We start from the raw sequence: 19,423 nt of genomic DNA on the forward strand, positions 1-19,423 counted from the left end.
GTGTGAACACTGGCTGTCTAAGACCAACTTTCCATAATTGTGCTTAAGCTGTAATGGTTTGGGGTATCACATTCACACACACATAAATGCATAGTTGGGGGTTAAGTTTTGATGTTAGAAAGGTGTTATATCATTAGTAATTAATAATATTATTTTAAAAGTAACACTGTCTTGGCGAATTTCTATTACATCCGTGACATAACAGCATCTTCAGACTTTCGTGCTTCACCCCACACTGATCACATTTAACACTCGTTCTGGTTCTGGATTTATCTTGCTTGTGTTCCACCAGCTGTTTAACAGGGAGAAAGCACAGCTAATGCCTGAACCCCTTATCCTCAATCCTCTCCCCAATAAAAGAAACACCTCACCAGTCAGCGGGGAAACCCTTCATGTCCTGACACGAGTTGGCGAGAATTTTTTTTATTGATGGTGGCAAGTTTTTCCAAGTGTGAAGAACTTCCATTCACAAATGGTTCAAAAGGATTTATTGCAATGCCAATGACTGATTAGGAAGTAAAAATATATTTACACGCATTTTAAGTCCGTTCACAACCCAAACAATACGGACTCAGTTGATGGTAAGTAATTTAAAAGTTGAGGAAAATCAAAAACAACGTACAAGGACCTGGATTAATTGAAACCAGAACACCTTTGTTGGGAAAACTTCTTCTTGAGCTGTGCAACCTCAGCAGAGAGTGAAGCAAGCTGATTCATGAGGCTGCTATTTTCAGATCTGAAAGGGGTGTCCTCTTTCACAGAATTCTTTGGGTCTAAGAAGGCCTGGCCACTGGCCTGAATGGCTTCCTGAAGGTATCTGTGACTCAGGCTTCTGCTGCTCTCACTGGGTAAAAATCCAACCTGAGCCCTCCACGTTGAGGGAACCAGGCCAATGCTAGACCCCTGGTCGGGGACAGGCATTGTGCTGTGGGTGCAACATCCTTGTAGTTGCTCCCTGATCTCACTAGCTGGATGCTCAGGGGCAGTCCTGGTGCTGGAATAGCCCACAGCCATTTGAAGACCCTTAAGCCTCACATCAACCTCGGCGTTCTCATCCAACCCAGCCCCGATCTTAAACCGAAGTTTATGGGGCAAACATTTGACCATCTCCATTAATTCCCGGGATCTTGCCGGCTTCTCGCTGGGGCCTATCCTGCCAAGGTCTACCTCTACATCTCTGGTGGAAGACAGATGGGCTTCAAAGTGACCAAGGGAGAACTTGTCTTGGTCGCTCAGATGGTCATCAAAAAAGACAGGGCTCCCAACGCTGGAACTTCCAGGAGTAGAGATACCAGAGTCCTCGGAGAGTGGAGAGGATTCTTGCTGTCCTGTGCCAAGAACAGCCCCTAGCTGTTGGTTATGAGGTGGGAAACTCTTACCATCCAGAGGACATGTGCCACAACCATTCTCAGACCCAGCCACAAAAGTCGATCGGTTGCTGGACAAACAGCAGAGAGGCGGTGGATTGTTTTGGGTGATGGGCAGCTCAGAAGGTTCCTTTACGAGGCCAAACCTGAACTTCAAGGCCAGGATTTCAGCCTTCAGCCTAGCATTTTCCTCAAGGAGCGCAATGACCCTCTGCTCCAGGACCATGTCATTGACTCGCCGTTTCTCCCGGGACCTTTTAGCTGCCTCGTTGTTTTTCTTGCGCTTGTCCCAGTAGCTGCTGTCTTTTTTCTCCTCCGGGATGAACTCTCGTTTCCTCCTGTTGATGGAACTGGTATCCTTGGGCTTGGTATGTCTCGTGGTCAACAAGGACCTGGTCAAAAGGCTGTTGGCAGTGAGTAGGGTCATGGCTTCTTTGTCGAAGGACATGCATGGGGGTCCCAACTCCGGGGTGGATGGAGGGTGGGCACATTCCTGGAGATGGTCCAATTTTATTTCTCTTCCCTCTTGGCAAGGTTTGGCTGTGGACACATCCATCCTTCCTGCCTCCAATAGCTCAACACGGCGAAGTAAGTGACCTGTTGAATAAATAAATGGAAAATTGTTTAATACATGTTATTGCTCTTGCACTGGCTGGTTTAAATCCCAAGATCGTTCCACCAACGAAACCCTTGGATTGCTCAAGCAATTATCAAAAACTATTTTGTTTCCTGGAGTAGGGGAGAAAGTCGAAAGTCTGCAGACGCTGCGATTGTTGTCAAAATGCAGAAATGCTGAAGGAACTCAGCCAGTCAAGCATCCGTCGGAGGTAAAGGTATATTTTGGGTCTGAGGACTTCTTCAAGGTAGAAGCAAAAAACAAGAAGGTGTCAGAATGAAGACTGAAGACTGGCTGGGGGGAGGAGTCCAGGCCAACAAAAGGTGTTAATTGGATGTAGTAAGAGAAGTGAAAGTTGATTTCGGCTCAGTGAAAAGGGAAGAGAGGGAGAGAAGGAGGGAGAGAGAGAGGGAGAGAGAAAGAGAGAGAGGAGAGAGAGAGAGGATGGAGAGCGAGAGCTGGGGGAAAGGCGACGGGGAAAGAATGATGGGGAGTGGTTTAACAAAAATTGGAGGTCTATGTTAATGCCATCCGGTTGGAGGGAGCCCAGACGGAAGATGAGATGTTGTTCCTCCAATTTGCGGGTGGTCTCAGTCTGGAAGTGCATGAGTCTGCCATTCTCCAGTCTTTATTCAGAAATATTCCAGTTTTTTTGCTTATACAGTACCTTGAAGAAGGGCTCAAGCCCGAAACATTGGTGTTCTATTTTTACCTCCTATGGACGCTGCGAGGCCAGCTGAGTTCCTCCAGCGTGTCTGTGCTTGGAGTAGAAGTGCCTGGCTTCTTAAAATATTGCACAGGATTCCTACTGACAAGATACAGGATTCCTACTGACAAGGTACACAGCAGATGCTGGAACCTGGTGGGGAAAAAACCCAACTTGCTGGAGGGTCGAGTAGCAGCAGTGGGAGAAGAACAGTCAACGTTTCAGGCTGGAACCTTCCACCAAGTCTTGGTTGAGTAGTGCAGACACTTCTGGTCATCACACTATAGGAAGGATGGGATGACACGAGAGAGGATGCAGAGAAACCACTCCAGGATGTTGCCTGGACTTAAAGATTTATAATAGTTAAGTTTATTGTCTCCTGTACCAAGAGGCAGCGTTATAAGGAGAGAGTGGATTGGTTTGCTTTGCTTTTTCTTAGTGTAGAGAAGGCTGACAGAGGTATATCAAATTTTGATGGGGGAGATGGAGGGGGAATGGGGAGGGAGGGATTGTTGGCTCAGTGAACGCAGAATTTAAGTAAAGGAGACAGAGGGAAAGGGAAGAGAGTGGGACGGAGCTCAGCTTTCCTTCATCCCCGCCTCTTCTCCACATCCAGACCTCTGAACTCCTCCTTCTGCCATTTTTTTAAATTCAGAAGCCTGCCTGCTTTTCCCACACCTCGAAGAAGGGCTTCAGGCCCGAACGTTGGTGATGTATCTTTACCTCCCTCAATTCCTCCAATCACAGAGTCTGCAGACTTTTTTTGCGTTTCACTCCTTGTTTAAGGAGACAGGAAATCGTGCTGAGGTTTAGCAAAGTTCCCATTGCTCATTCTACTAGCAAAGTGTTCTCCCCGCTGAAACTCCCTGAACACATTGTAATCCATTAGTAATCTTACTAGTTCTAATGTTAACTCTGCTACATTGTGCTCTATGGGTTCTTCTGTGTGTGGGCCTCCTTTCCTGGGCAGCGGGAGGTAGAGATGGGGTCCTCTGGTGCGAGCATTAACACCCCATTTACATCTGAGTGAGGGGGGAGTGAAAGGGAGGGAATGGGGTGGTGGGGTGGGAATGGGTGGGGGGGGGGTTGAAGAGGGGAATGGGGCAGGGGATGAAACTGTTATGAAGAAAGCTAATCATCTACATTGAACCAATTCAGTTAGCCCACAATTCAGGTACTGAATGTCATATTGGACCAAATAGGAGAATAAATAGGAATATTGTTGTCAATATAATAATTAGCTGGTGTGATAAAAATGAAAATCAAACAGAATTAGTGACGCCAAATTAAATATAGCAAATATATAAAGATTATCATAAATACTGTATGAACTGCATGCACCCCCTGTGCCCAGAGGAGGTGCAACACTTGTGGCCACACCTCCCCCTCAAGATAGTTGGGGAGGGGTGGGCGGCCCAAACAGGCCTTTCACGTGAAGCAACACTTCACCTGTACATCCAGAGAACTTATCTACTGCATCCGGTGCTCCCTTTGTGGCCTTCTCTACATCGGAGAGACCGGTCGCAGACCGGGAGGTCGCTTCACTCAGCACCTCCACTCCGTCCCCAACCACAGCGACCTCCCAGCGGCCGACCATTTCAATTCCGAGTCACACTCACATGTCTGTCCATGGCCTTATGTACTGTCCCACCCTGACCACCTGCAGATTGGAGGAACAACACCTTATATTCCAGCTGGGCACCCTCCAGCCACATGTGGTCTTAACATTGACTTTATTGCTTTCCATTAAACCTGCTCACCTTTTCTTCCCAACCTCCCCTTTTCCTGTCCTTCCAGTTCGTTCACCCACCCAGCCCCTCATTGCTGCCAACCCCTCCCTCCTTTCTCCACCTATCATCTCCTGCCTTGCCACCCCCCCTCCCCCCTTTCACCTTTGTTCGGACGCCTGCCAACATGATGAAGGGATTTAGCCTGAAACATCGGTTATATATCTTTAGCTTTGCTACATAAAAAGGATACTGTTTGACCTGCTGAGTTTCTCCAGCATCTGGTGTCCACAGAATGTTGTGATTTTACATTGTACCACTTCGCACCATAATAAATATTTTAGAAACTTAGAGAAATGGGCTGTTTATTAAGAGTGAGGCTGGGTTAAAGTACACAAATAATGCTATTGCAACAGACCAAATTGCAATTAGTGTAGTAATTTGACTAAATAACGTTGTGGGAAATAGGAACCGCAAACAAGATTCTGGAATAAAAACAAGCGCTGTCCTACCCCGTCTGCAGAGTCTGTGAAGAGGGGCAACGTTAAAGCGTCGGGACGGAGACCCTGCAACAGACTTCGACCGGAGACGCTGACGGTCTCCACAATCAGCCCAGCCTTGGCAACATTTATTTCTTGTTGAATTTATGCTCCGATTTACAAGATGCACGGCAATTCACCCGAATTAAATGGAAGTTTAATATTGGAGGGGTTTTGTGTGTGTTCTTCTCTGCTCAGTGAAACGCAGCGTGGCTGTGAGCCTCCTGGACCGCAGCGGGGATTTGAACTCGCCTCTCGCCCAGCTGCTGCTGGCCTCCGTGCTTTCCTGTGACAGATCCTGCTGGACGCGACCCGTCTTTCTCCACCACCGCCCTTTGAGAAGATTTACCAACGCGGCCAGCCAGGCAACCAATATTTCCCCTCCCCACTTCCCCCCTGGTTTAATTAAACTCAACAACGACTCCAATCTCATCTAAAGACACAATCCCACCACCACCCCCCCCCCCCCTCCCCTCACGCAGGCTTCTCCCTCCGTTCCAACACTTCATTGCCCCTCGCTTCAAGCTTAGAGTGGAAATGACTGACCTGGCTCCCACCAGCACAAAAGGCAAACTCTGCTCGTCCTGCCTGTCCAGAGAGAAACTATCTTGCATCCCTTCAGTTCCGAGTATAAGATTCTCCTTCCTCGAAAGCAGGTCTAATTCGGTCAGCAGGAGTTTTCTAGCTGTTGCAATATTTTTTTTCTTAATGTTACCCAATCATGAGAGCAGCTCCTCCCATGGCTGACAAAAGCAAGGCTCTCCCTTCCTCTACACACCATTTCTGTTGCTCTCTTGTGCCCTGCAGTTGTTATTTTCCACTGTGCACTGATCTGGAAATGTTTGGGGCACTTGGCTGTCTTCTTTCAGAATGGCATCATTGTCCCGTTGCTCGCACCAGAGGACCCTATCTACACCTCCCACTGTCCAGGAAAGGTAGCCCCACACAGGACCCATAGAGCACTGGTCTCTCTTCTCCCTCTCCTTTTAGAGAGATAGCTTGAGTGTGATAGCTTGCACTGACAGTCCCCTCTCCCCATAGCCATCAGCTCCTGAATAAACCCCACAACCATGATGCTCTTGCTTTCATTGTTTCAGTACAGTGAAGTTTATTGTTATCTGATTACAGAAGTACAACCTGACGAAACAGTGTTCTCTGGCCCTTGGTGCAAAACGTGCAGACACACAACCAGACTTAACACACATGCAGACAAACAATACATATGCAGGACGAGTATTCGTATATATAAAAATAAGTATATGTTTCATGAATACGAGTGTCTCGGAGGGTTAGTAAGAGCAGTCCCTTTGGGCGTTCAGCATTCTCACTGCCCGTGGGAAGAAGCTTTTCCTCACCTGGTGGAGCTGGCTTTGATACTCGTGTATCCCTTTCCTGATAGGAGCAGCAGAAGATGCTGTGTGCAGGGTGGAAGGGATCCTCAAATGAAGATCACGTTAATGAGGGATGGGAGGGGGAAAGGAAACTTCAGTGAAACTCTCTGTCACTCCTGTGGATTGACCTCCAATCCATTTCTCTGCAGCAACTGTACCACGCTGTGGTGCAGCCAGCCTGAACGCTCTTAATGGAGCTCCTGTGGAAGGTTCAGATGATGGGGGCCTGTAGCCTTGCCCGCCTCAGTCTTCTCAGGAAGTGCAGTCACTGTTGCGCCTTCCTGACCAGTGAGGAGAAGTTGTGTGTTATTAAGTGACCTCTGAAGAACTTGGTGCTCTCTACTCTCTCCACGACAGAGTTGTTGATGTGTAGTGGAGGATGGTCGTCCACCTGAAGTCCACGATCATCTCTTTTGTCTTGTCCGCATTGAGACTTGGTTGTTATTCTTGCACCACTTCAGGAGATTGTTCACCTCTTCTCTGAAGGGTGCGTACCTCCACAAAGCACCCTGCAGTGACTTCCCAGGCTAATCTGACAAGACCTCCCAAACTTTCTCACCAAAAAAGGACTAGGGTGGCGGGCTAAGGGAACTCCACCAACTGCAGATTGCCCTCCAAGGCACATGTTGCCAGTCTTAGAAATAATTGCCTTGGGTTGAAATCCTGCTGGACTGGAGGACAAATCAATTTCCCACCACCACTTAATAAGCCACAAGTGCTGTTGCCAAAACTGAGAAAATAAAAGATTATTGTGACAGTTATACAGGAATTTTTTTCATTTGCTCATCCATAGGTTCTGAGATTGTTGACAATATCCAGCCTGTATTGTGGAACTTGTTAAGAGATTCCAGTGGGTAACTAAAGGTTAACTCTATTGCTCAAAGTGTGGAGTCACATACAGACAAGACGGTAAAAAAATCATCAGATATTTTTGAGATTAGATTACCAGTCCATGTGTGCTTACAGACAGCAGAGCAAACAGGAGAGGCTCAGAGAGTCAAAGAGAAATGTTTGGGTCGGGATAGAGGTGGGAAAGGAAGATACTCTTCCTCTCTTTCATGAACGCTATATCTCCTTCATCAAACAGTAAAACAAGTGGGGGGGTGGGGGAAGGACTTAGGGCTGAGCTCCCCCACCACACTTCCAAGTACTCTCCAACTCCCCGACCACACACACTATTGCTGCCCCCAGGTTTATTTAATTAGCTCAAAAGCAGAGTTTTTAAGTCCTGATTACTTCAGCAATTAAATTGCCCAGAGGCCATGTTGGGATTTGAACTTGTGCCTCCCAGCTTTGGGGTGTGAGTCTGATAAAAACACACATGCCTTTCTGGTCAGGTTTGAAGAAGGGGATTAATGCAACCCCACTCAGAATGAGTCTTGTTTACAAATTTTCCATCTTTCTGTCCATCTCCCTCATTCTTTCCTTCTATGCCAACACTGTTCCTCCCTCATTTGATTTTGCATGTGCCTGTTTCACTCATTTCCCTCTCGATTTTAGTCTGGTTTGTGGTTTCCACATCTTTCTTGCTTTCTCTTCCTTTTCCTAAGCTTTCATTCTCCTCTCCCTCTCCCCCTTCCTCTCTCCTTTTCTGTCCCCTTTCTCCCCTTCTCCCTCTTGTTCTCTTCCCACCTTTACTTTTTCGCTCTAATTTTCCATTTCTCTCTCTCTCTCTCTCTCTCTCTCTCTCTCTGCCCCTTCTATCTCTCACAAACTCTATTTCTCCTTCACCAGAAGTCATCAGGGGATGAGATGTGTTGAGGGTTATGGTTTCTAGACCCCTGGAACCCAAAGGAGTGATTTGGAATGAGACACAAAAACTTTAACAGGGCATTTATTCCAATTCCTTCAAATAAGTTAATTTAACAATGTGTTCAGGAACAGAGAGCGTTAACTGAAAATAAATTCCCTTAATAGGAAACACTTTTTGAAATATCTACAAATTTGCTATAAAATAGCCCTGTCTGGTTTGATAGAAATGTTCAGAACCAAGAATGCTTGCGATTTACAGAGTTGCTTTAGAAAAGATTTGCTGTCGCAGAGTTCCAATGTAAATATGTACACAAAACATACCCCATCAGCCAGACCAGTTCAATCCCAACAGCCCATGTCAGACAAGTAACCCCCACACCCCACCAGTAACCCTCACACCTCAATAACCCACACATCCTACCAATAACCCCCACACCCCACTAGTAACCCCCGCACTCCACGTCAGATCTGTACACCCCAACAAGCCAGACCAGCAGATTGATCCTACCTCTGCCATCTCTTTTCCCAGTGAGACTTTAGGATAGCGAACACATACCCTAGTTGAGGGGTCCTTTGTCCTGCCACTTCGATCAACCTTCCTGCCTCTGCTCAAGTTTTCCAGAGGGTTCACACAGCACTCCCGACACCCTTTGCACCACCACCCGTCCTCTTGCCTTTTATCTGTGCCAATACCCGTCTTAGCCAGAGGGAGGGCATGGGGAGCAGCTCGGAACAGGGTGCCACCTGAAGCATGTCCGAGCTGTCAATCAGAGCGTGCTGTCGCCTTGGCAACTGCATCCCCCTGACAACCAATGCATTTGTGCATGGGAGCCAACGTGTATCAAACCCCAAACTGCCATGGCAACTCATGACGTCAAAAGATGCCAGAAATAGCCTTGAAATTTGCGAATGTTATTGTGTCTGATAAAGGATACTGGCCAAATCTGAACGAGTGTGTCTGTAAATAGATGAGCTGGAAGCAGGAGACTGCATGTTCACACCTGTTGGTTATTTCATTAACCTTCCTCCAATCACATCCTGAGCATTTATTCTCGTGAGGTGGATCACGAGCACACGAATCCAAAACGCAGAGATTTCCAAATGGAATTTAGCTCTATTAAACCAGCCAGACACCAGTATTAGAGTCACTTACATCCATGCTATTTTGGTGCACGTTTATAACGGGCCCTGCTCACGGTTATAAATGGGGCAGTGACGCAGGATCCTCTGATCTATTTCTGGGACTCAGATATGCATCCTGCCTGTTTTTAGCTTGTACCTTGAAGAAGGGCTCAGGCCCGAAATGTCGGTGATATATCTTTACCTCCTACGGACGCTGCGGGACCCACTGAGTTCCTCCAGCATTGTTATGTATTTTTACACACTCTGTAGTCTTGCCAAGATGGGCACTTAGTGGTGTCGGTGTAGTTATGTTCCGGTTGTCTGCTCCTTGACTCGCTCTCCTGCTCTCACCTCTTCAATTCAGTGATAATGGATGCATGATTGATAGTTCGTGCTGTACAATGTTCAAGGAGGTTGTATGTTCACCCCGTGTCTGCATGGTTTTCCTCTGCGGGCTCTGGTTTCCTCCCACCTATGTTAGTACGGGGGTGTGATTGAGCGGCATGGGTTCATGGGCTGGAAGGCCCTGTTTCTGTGCTGTATTAAATTCCATAAGACAATTAGACCACTAATTAGACCCATCGAGTCCATGTTGCCATTCAATCATGAGCTAATCCATTCTCCCACTCAGCCTTCTCCCCACACCCAGACTATTGAAATTTCTATCAATGTCTGCCTTAAATACACCCAACGACTTGGCCTCCACAGCTGCCTGTGGTAGCAAATTCCAGAGGTTCACTGCTCTCAAGATTTTGTGGCGGATTGGTATGACATCAGAAATCCTGGGAAATTTCTACAGGGGTGTGGCAGAAAGGGTTCTGACCAGCTGCATCACGGTCTGGTATGGATACTCCAATATCCCTGAGCCTAAAGCCCTCCAAAAGGTAGTGAACACAGTCCAGGACATCTCAGGCAAAATGCTCCCCACTATTGAGAACATCTACAGGGAATGCTGCCGTCGGAGAGCAGCAGCGATCATCAAGGATCCGCACCACCTGTTCTCGCTGCTGCCATCAGGAAAGAGGTCTCGGGGCCACAAGACTCGCACCCACCAGGTTCAGGAACAGCTGCTCCCCCTCATCAGACTCAACAAAAAACTCAATCAGACTCTTGTGCACTTTACTGATTTTCTTTTTGTTCTCTCTGTATTGCACAGTCAGTCTGTTGATATTTGCTGCCTGTTTACAGTTCTTTCTTTGTTTACATGTTTACCCCATGTACAGGTTTATTTGCACTACCAATTAGGGGTAATTTTGCCACACCTGCAGGAAAAAGAATCACCTGAATTTGAAATTTCTCCACATCTCTGTTTTAAATGGGCGCCTTTCAATCTTGAGGTTGTACCCTCTTGTCCTCGACTCCCCCCGCCACGGGAAACTCTGCACCTTTTTGCATCACCACCATCTTTGTGCTGCTCTGCTTTTGGCATCTCGAGTGACCGCACTATCCCACGCGTCTTCTGGATGTGGGAGGAGATCAGAGCACCCAGCAGAAACTGACACAGTCACAGGGAGAACGGACAAGCTCATTGTACATTGTACAACATGAACCATCGTCTCTGCCATCCGGACTAAGGGATTTGTCCCTTAAATTTCTCCTTTAATTTTCCTTCAGTAATATTAACCCTTGATTATAATTTTTCCTTCCTCTGAGGCAGTGGTTTGCAAACTTTTTCTTTCCACTCACGAAACCACTTTAAGTAATCCCTAGGCCATCGGTGCTCTGTAATTAGTAAGGGATTGCTTAAGGTGGAATGTGAGGAGGAGAGGAAGGTGGAGAATTACTGCTCTAGCCTGTACAAAGCGCCGGCATTTGAACCCTTCAGAGCAGTTCCCAGGTCCACACCAGCTGCCATTACAGCAGCTCTGGCAGTGCTATCCTTTTTGGTCATATCTTTTGAATATCTATTCAGACTGCTTGCAAAACACACTTTCTCACTAGAACATGTGACAATAAACCTGAACTTTTATGCCATCCTGCTCCCGGAATCAGTTCAGGTGAACTATCCAGATTAGATTTCAGAATGCTGCACAAAGCACAAATAGACCTTGGTTTACAGTATGTGCTGGTCAATGGAATAATGGTGCTGAACAAAACCGATTTGAATGGAAGTGAAGTGAGAAAGGGAAGGTGTGGGCAATGTGATGTCAAACAAAATGAAGATTTTGCTCATTCCAGAATCTTGCTGCAGAAGTGGAGTTGTTCAAGTGAACCGGTACGGACTTGAAGGGCCGACATGGCCTGTTTCCGTGCTGTAAACGGTTATATGGTTATTCTTTGGCTTGGCTTCGCGGACGAAGATTTATGGAGGGGGTAAAAAGTCCACGTCAGCTGCAGGCTCGTTTGTGGCTGACAAGTCCGATGCGGGACAGGCAGACACGATTGCAGCAGTTGCAGGGGAAAATTGGTTGGTTGGGGTTGGGTGTTGGGTTTTTCCTCCTTATGCTGGTTCATTATATCATGTTCAACTCTATTCCCATCCCCTCACAAGTGAATCAGAGGATCAGAATCGGAATCAGATTCAGGATTTATTGTCATGAACGAGTCATGAAATTCGGTACTTTGTGGCAGCAACATCAGGTGTGCAGTGCTGCCAGTGCTCACCGGAGCGCAGCTCCAGGCACCTCATGGGGCAGCTGCGGTACCTCCTTGACGCCGTTTTTGGTGAGCTCTAGGATCTAAAAAATGAGCCCTGCACCCCTGAGCATCTGGTGCAAACATTCATATTATAACCATCTTACAACATTACAATAAATAAAATAAATTAAAATAGTGCATCAAAAGTTAGGCAGCATCTTTGGTCATTGATCATTCAGGAATCTGATGGCGGAGGGGAAGACGCTGTCCTTGTGCTGCTGAGTTAGGCTCCTGTACCTTTTCCCTGATGGTAGCAGAGTGAAGAGGTGCATGGCCTGGGTGGTGGGGGTCCTTGAGGATAGAGGCTGCTTTCTGAAGGCATCGTCTCATGTAGACGTCCTCGATGGATTGAAGTCTGGTGCCCGTGATGTCGCAGGCTGAGTTAACAACCCTCTGGAGTTTGTTCTTGTCCTGAGTGTTGGCGCTCCATACCAGGCAGTGATGCAACCAGACAGAATGCTCTCCACGTTACACCTATAGAAGTTTACAAAAGCCTTTAGTGACATACCGAATCTCCTTGGACACCTCACAAAGTAGCCGCTGGCAAGCCTTCTTTGTGATTGCATCAACATGGAGCTTCCAGGACAGATCCTCGGAGATGTTGACACCCAGGAATTTGAAGTTCTCGACCCTCTCCACTACTGAGCCCTCGATATGGACTAGGTGGTGTTCCCCTGACTTACTTCTGAAGTTTCCAATCATCTCCTTGGCTTTGCTAACATTGAGCCCAAGGTTGTTGCTGTTACACCATCCAACGAGCCGATTCACCTCCCTCCTGTTGCTTCCTCATTGCCGTTTGTGATTCTGCCGACAACTGTGGTGTCATCGGAAAGACTTGTAGATGGTATTGGAATTGTGCCTGGCCGTACAGTCGTAGGTGTCTAACGGTAGAGCAGTGGGCTATGCACAAATCCTTGGGGTTAGAATCAGTTCACATCTGAATGCAACAAAACCTGGACCATATTTCCAATGAAAGATTTGTCATTCATCCGTTTGTTTTTTTCCCATCCTTGCACATTTCTTGGTTACATTAGATAATCTCCTGTAATTCTTTCCAGTGCCTCCATAGCTAGTTACGGAGACAGATTTAAATTTCTCAATAGATATCTGATGATGATGAAATATTTATATAAAAAACATTTACTATTCTGTCCAAGAATGGGGCCACATTGGTTGACGTAGCGGTTAGTGCAACACCTTTACAGTGCCAACGATCGGGACTAGGGTTCGAGTCCCACACTGTCTGTAAGGAGTTGTACGTTCTGTATGGGGTTTCCCCAGGGGCTCCGGTTTCCTCCCAATGATCAAAATGTACTGGGAGTTGTAGGTAAATTGAGCAGCAGGGACTTGTGGGCTGAAATGGTCTGCAATCATACTGGATGTCTACATTTTAAAAATTTAAAATCTACTAATCTGATTGGCCAACTACTGTTGCCAATTCTCTCCTCATGCCCTTTTAAATGGTTTCTGTTGTCCATTTCTTCCCAGTTCTGGTCACTGTTAATGCCTTCCACAATCCCTCTCCCTCTCTGCCCGTTGACCATTCCACCTCCTCAAGGCCTCTCATCCAATAACACTGAAGATGCTGGAAACCTGAATGGAGAACATTTCAGTGAAACATGGAAGTCTGCAGACTGTAGTAAAAACGCACAGAAATGCTGGAGGAACTCAGCCGGTCTTGGAGCGCCCATGGGAGGTAAAGCCAAAGATATATTACTGGCGTTTCTTCAAGGAGTGAGTAAAATTCATGCAGGCATCTCAAACAAGAGAAAGAGAAAGAGGGAAGATCGAGAGGGAGAGGAGTCCAGGCCAACAGACAAAAGATGTTAATTGGAGATGATAAGAGGAAAGGAGAGAATTGATTTTGAAAGGAGACAGGGAAAAAGGAAAAGAGAGAGAGAGAGAAAGCTAGAGGAAAGGAGACAGGGATGAAAATTTGGGGAGGGGTTTCACGTTACTGTACAGAACAGGCCTTTCAGCCATGATGTTTGTGCCGACCTACATAAGCCCACTCAATAATCTAAATGTTCCCATCCTCACACCAATAACTCTCTATTTTTCTTCATTCATGTGCCTCAGAGTCTTTTAATTGTCCCTACTGCACCAGCCTGTACCACCACCTCCAACAATGTATTCCAGGCGCCACTCTCTGTGTAAAAAAAAAATCATACCGCTAGCATCTCCCCTAAACCTTCCTCCCCATGCTACAGAAATCACTCAGCTGCTCGGACAGCATCTCTGGGGCATGAAGCAGAGTTAACATTTCAGGTGGATGTCCCAGCTAGAAGGTTGAGCCATTAACTGTTCCTCTTTCCACAGATGATGCCTGACCTGCTGAGGATTTCCTGTGAGCTGTGCATTGTTCCCTGAAAGGACCTGTACTATTGCCCTGCTTCTCGTTTCTGAGGATTTGCGCTCCTCGGAAGCGTGATGTACACATACTTCTGGTTATTGAGTAGTCTATGTTGAGACATTGTGCTGAGAAACTTCCTTATTCTGAGAACAATGCTGTGCTGCTTGATAACTGTGGTTGACATAATTTCATGCCTGAATGTTTTGCAAGAGCATGCATATACTCTCCTGCGTGGGCCCCACACTGGTGCAATACATGGATGTGTGGCAAAGGGGAAGCCAGCAAAGTGCTCTCTTGCTTTCAGCTATCACTGGGATGGTGAAATGATGCCCCAAATGGGCGCCTTTTCCAAAGCGATATTAATTTTCCTCTGAATTATAAAGTCACGGCTTCACACATTCAGCTATTGGACGAGACATTACACCGGAGTCCAGTGCTCTCCTGGGTTCTCCCAGTAAAATCTGAGGATACCAGAGGGAGCAGAGTCCTGCCCAACACTTCTACCTTGGCCAACATCATCAACACAAGTTGTGCGTCACCCTGCATGGTTTTGGAATCTTATGTGTGCAGGTTGGTGAGATAGGTCCAAGATAACAGCAGCAAGTATTACTCACATAAAGCTAAGCACCCACGGATAAAGCAGATTTTAGAGTATAATAAAAATGTGAGTTTAAAATGTTGACTGGAAGAGGGACTGCGTTTGTGGGCTCCATTTTTATCAGCTTAGGAGTTGGTAAGGAGTTCTTTGTTTTGTCGTCTGGTTTGGGTGGTTTGAGAGATGGTGTGAGAGGTGGTGTGAGACGAACTAACGAATCCTAGGTAAATTTTGGGAGGGTGTGTGTGGGCTTGTACAGAACAATCAGTTTGATTGTTTCAGCCACCTGGAGATTAAAATGTATAAATAAGATGATGTTGTCAGCAACAAGCCGATCTCCCTTCAGTAAACATCATCCAAGCTCCTTGTCGTCGTGGCTATCCCTCGAGATCGAGGATGAGGGACTTCATTCTGTTGATCCACAGAGCAAAAATGCCCGTGCGTGTATTTGTTTAATGAGTACGTGACGCTGCAGTCCAACAAGTGCATGATACTTCACAAATCAACCAACTAGTTCCAATGGTATGGAAACCACGATGATCGGAGCTGATGGACTTCGTCCACCTTCACAGCCATTGAGTTCAAGATATAGGTAACACAGAGGTAGATAAGTTGTTTCCATTGGTGGGGGAGACTAGAACTAGGGGACATCGTGTCGATTCAGGGGAGTAGATTTAGGACGGAGATGAGGAGAAGCTGCTTTCCCCAGAGGATGGTGAATCTACAGAATTCGCTGCCCACTGAAGCAGTGGAGGCGACCACAGTAATTATATTTAAGACAAGGTAAAAGTTCCATTATAGTCATGTAATATTACATTTAGAATGTAACATATATGAAATGCTTTAACTGTCTACCGTAAGTCAGACAGAGAGTCTCCACTTTGTCCACCCACCCTCACAGAAATCTACTGCACCTGGTGTTCCAAGGCAGTCTCCCCTCCAAGTACTGACCAGGCCTGAGCCTGCTTAGCTTCTCAGATCAGACATCGCAGGCGTATTCAGGTTATTAGGTTGGATAGACTTGTATATAGTCAGGGAATTAAGGGATATGGTGGAGATGAGCCCATCATCAGATCAGCCATGATCTCATTGAATGATGGGGCAGGCTCGACGGGCCGGGTGGCCGACTCCTGCTCCAATTTTTTATGTTCTGTATGTTATACACAGATAAAAGTGAATATACCATCTTCCCCTGTTGGAATGTCCACCATATGACCAGCAGCATAAGCTGAGAATGGAGACGCGCTACCTCCAAGGATTTGGTGCGTGGGCTGTGTTCCAAGGAACTACAGCCCCTTTACTGTGTTTACTTGCCCTAGGCTTCCCCAAAAACATCTTCTAAATGTGGAAGGACAAGGGAGGAAGCAGCAGTTCCTGCAGGTTCCCTCTCCAAGATGCACTTCAATCTTACCCTAACACTTTGGGCTCCAACCATTTTTAATTTTTCATATATACCCAGACTGGGTCCATGGGTAAACCTTGATGGTATGTATGAAAATGGGGGAGATGGAGATTATGCGCTTGTTGGCAGCCACGGTAAACTAGGACACGGAGTATATGCACTGGTTGGAAGTTCCAGAAAATGGGTTTGGAGTCCAAAAGGCTAAGCCCATTTAAGAGTAAAACAGGGAGGTCTGCACACTCTGTGAATGAAGTGAAAATGCGACACTGGAGAAACTCAGCAAGTCGGACAGTGTCCTTTATATCGCAAGGATAAAGATACAGAACCAACATTTCAGGCTTGAGCCCTTCACCGAGGTAGGAGCAAATGAAGTGAAAATGCGACACTGGAGAAACTCAGCAAGTCGGACAGTGTCCTTTATATCGCAAGGATAAAGATACAGAACCAACATTTCGGGCTTGAGCCCTTCACCGAGGTAGGAGCAAAATGTTGGGAGGCGCCTGAACAAAGAAACCCATGCCTTCATTATGGACTCTTTTACCCTGGGAGAAAGATTGTGACCATTCACCTTATCCAGGCCCCTCATGATTTTATAAGCCTCGACGAAATCACCCCGCAGCCTTCTTCCCACCAAGGCAGATGATTGAATCTCTCCATACAACTCAAGCCATCGAGTACTGGCAACAACCTTACGAATCTTGTTGTGCAAGGTAAGTACAAAGTAACCAATGTACGTGCTGCAGAGAATGGCAGAGGGAGCTGGACCTTAAGTTCTTCCTCACCGAGGTCTATTTGGGCTTCCTATGACTGGTCAGACTTGGGACCCAGGTCTTGCTTGAAGAACTATGGGAAGAGGAGAGAGGGTGGGTGAAACAGATGTCCCCAGGACTCTGTGTGCCATTACTCAAGGACGGAGAAACCCCTGTCTCAATGAGCGGAAACTCAGATTTCAGATTCAGATTTATTCTCAGACTACATACATGATATCAGAATTACCACTTACTGGCAGTGCAAAAAAAAACTGAATGGAAACAAACCAACTGTGCAATACAGAGAGGAAAAATGTGCAATAAAGTGCAAAAGAGTCCTTATTTAAGGTCCCTGATTGACTGTGTTGTTGAGGAGTCTGATGGTGGAGGGGGAGCAGCTGTTCCTGAACCTGCTGGTGCGAGTCTTGTGGCGCCGAATCCTCTTTTCTGATGGCAGCAGCGAGAACAGAGCATGTGCTGGGTGGTGGGGATCCTTGACGATCGTTCCTGCTCTCCAACGGCAGCGCTCCCCCTAGATGTTCTCAATGGTGGGGAGGGTTTTGCCTGAGATGTCCTGGGCTGCTGTATCCACCCCCTTTTTTTAAGGCTCAGCAGTAACGGTGTCCCCGTATCAGACTGTGATGTAGCCGATCAGTACATTTTGCCGAAGTTCGCCGCTGATTTTAATCTCAGTGAAGGTTGGTGGCTCAGTGAGATCGGCGCACGTGCTGGAGAAGAAGAATGAAGGGCGAGCAGGAGAACTGAAGACAGTGTGCAAACAGATAACGATACCGCATACCCAGAAAGATCAAAATAAATGCAGCAGAAGCCACAGGCAGGGGGAAATGAAACAGAAAGCACAAGATTCTGAAAGATTGGCTCCAGTTCTGCGGCCTTGCTCCACAGAGACTGTCCCTCATGGGCTTGGTGAGGCTCCAGTGGGAGGTGGCCGCATTTTGCATTCACCCGAGAGGGCAGATGTTTGACAATTCTATGCAGGGAATGGCAGAATAATCTTTAAGTCAAGTCTAGTTTATTGTTAATTGATTGTGCAAGAACAACCCAACGAAGCAGCGTTCTCTGGTCGCTGGTGCAAAACACGCATACACACAACCAGGCATTACACACAATGAATATGCAGGACAAGTATTTTATTGATACAAATAAATAATGTTTAATGAATACGAGAGCCTCGGAGGGTCAGTGTGAGCAGTTCCTTTGGTCGTTCAGCATTCTTACTGACCGTGGAGAAAAGCTGTTCCTCAGCCTAGTGGTGCTGGCTCTGATCCTCCTGGATCTCTTTCCCGACGGCTGCAACTGAAAGACACTGCGCAGAGTGGAAAGGGTGTTTCCACTGGTGAAACCACCAACAAAAGTCTGGGGATCTATGGCATTACCGAATTTAATACAAGGAAATGAAATACATGAGCCCAATGGAGTTACATCCCTCCAATAATGTCTGGGAATACTTTGGACCTATTATCAACTGAATTACTGTAGATGTTCTGTGCCCTGTAGTAGCACTACATCCCATTCTCATCACCTTTGTGGTGGTACACTACTGGCCTATGAACATCTGTTCTCATTCCCCAGGAAGTCGGCGACTGGAATGTCCCTCCCAGCATGGCTCATGTCCCTGGGACATAAGCATGTAGAGACACACAAGGCCGAACCCCTGGTTGAGCAGGTCTTCCTTCTACAAGGAATCACAACTACGCCTACGTTAGTTTCAACAGTGGCAGGGAGGACACTGTCTCAACCAGGGACCTGGCACCAGCAGGAGCACCCACCACACCACGCCATCCTTCAGCCCAGGACGCCACTGACTGGGTATACATCCCCGTTCCCAGGCAGCTATAGAGCACACAGGACCTCCTTCAGCCCTGGGAGATGAACCTGCCCCCCCCCACCCATCCAATACGACCCTCTTACGTCGACCTTGGCCCCCACTGGCCACCCCTCCGCGCGGCACCACACCAATCACACAGACCCCTGCCACTAGCCCCCCCCCCAACTCCCCCTCTGACCAGTGACCAGGAGCCAGTCCTACGATGGTCACAGAGACCTTGGCGGCCGCCATATCGTCTCAACCTGTAAATATTGTATGTTGTATAGTGGGTATGATGCCTTGTTACTGCCCTCCCGGGACAATTTTAAAGAAGGGGGTGAATGTGGTGGTACACCACCGGCCTACTGCAGGGGGAAACCTCTGTACCTGCAGGAGTGTAAGGGAACAGGACAACACCTGGCTGACTGCCAATCAGTCGGCCTGAAGGGATCAAGCCCCACCCAGTCAGGTGTCAATCACCTTCCAGGATATAAGCCTGCGCCAGCCTCCCGAAGCTCACTCAGAGTTACTGCAGCTACAGCCAGCCTGGCTCTGTGGAAGTCTTTGTGGATTAAAGCCTGTTGTACAGTCTTTACCTTGTGTGTGTCTGATTCTGGCTAACAGCGCACCACAACCTTC

At 47.2% G+C, this 19,423-nt stretch overlaps 1 protein-coding gene across 4 annotated transcripts; it reads right to left on the minus strand.

Moving 5' to 3' along the window:
- Window positions 1–471: 471 nt before the first annotated feature.
- Window positions 472–8,721, minus strand: LOC138758404 (nuclear factor interleukin-3-regulated protein-like). 4 transcript variants are annotated; one of them, XM_069927270.1, is made up of 2 exons: window positions 8,655–8,721; window positions 472–1,964 (listed from the first exon to the last, which is right to left on the minus strand). In XM_069927270.1, the coding sequence occupies exon 2, from the start codon at window positions 1,921–1,923 to the stop codon at window positions 634–636; it is 1,290 nt and encodes a 429-aa protein (XP_069783371.1). In that variant the 5' UTR covers window positions 1,924–1,964; window positions 8,655–8,721; the 3' UTR covers window positions 472–633. The 4 variants fall into 4 exon arrangements, with proteins under 4 accessions (XP_069783371.1, XP_069783370.1, XP_069783368.1 ...); XM_069927269.1 differs by lacking the exon at window positions 8,655–8,721 and adding an exon at window positions 8,607–8,629; XM_069927267.1 differs by lacking the exon at window positions 8,655–8,721 and adding an exon at window positions 5,502–5,643.
- Between the last annotated feature and the right edge of the window lie 10,702 nt (window positions 8,722–19,423).

This window comes from Narcine bancroftii, chromosome 3 (genome assembly GCF_036971445.1).
Source record: "Narcine bancroftii isolate sNarBan1 chromosome 3, sNarBan1.hap1, whole genome shotgun sequence".
Taxonomy (NCBI): Eukaryota; Metazoa; Chordata; class Chondrichthyes; order Torpediniformes; family Narcinidae; genus Narcine; species Narcine bancroftii.

What these genes read in the sequence shown, in the direction of transcription:
- LOC138758404 (XM_069927270.1), bottom strand. Translation starts at nt 1,923, where the DNA reads ATGGATGTGTCCACAGCCAAACCTTGCCAAGAGGGAAGAGAAATAAAA.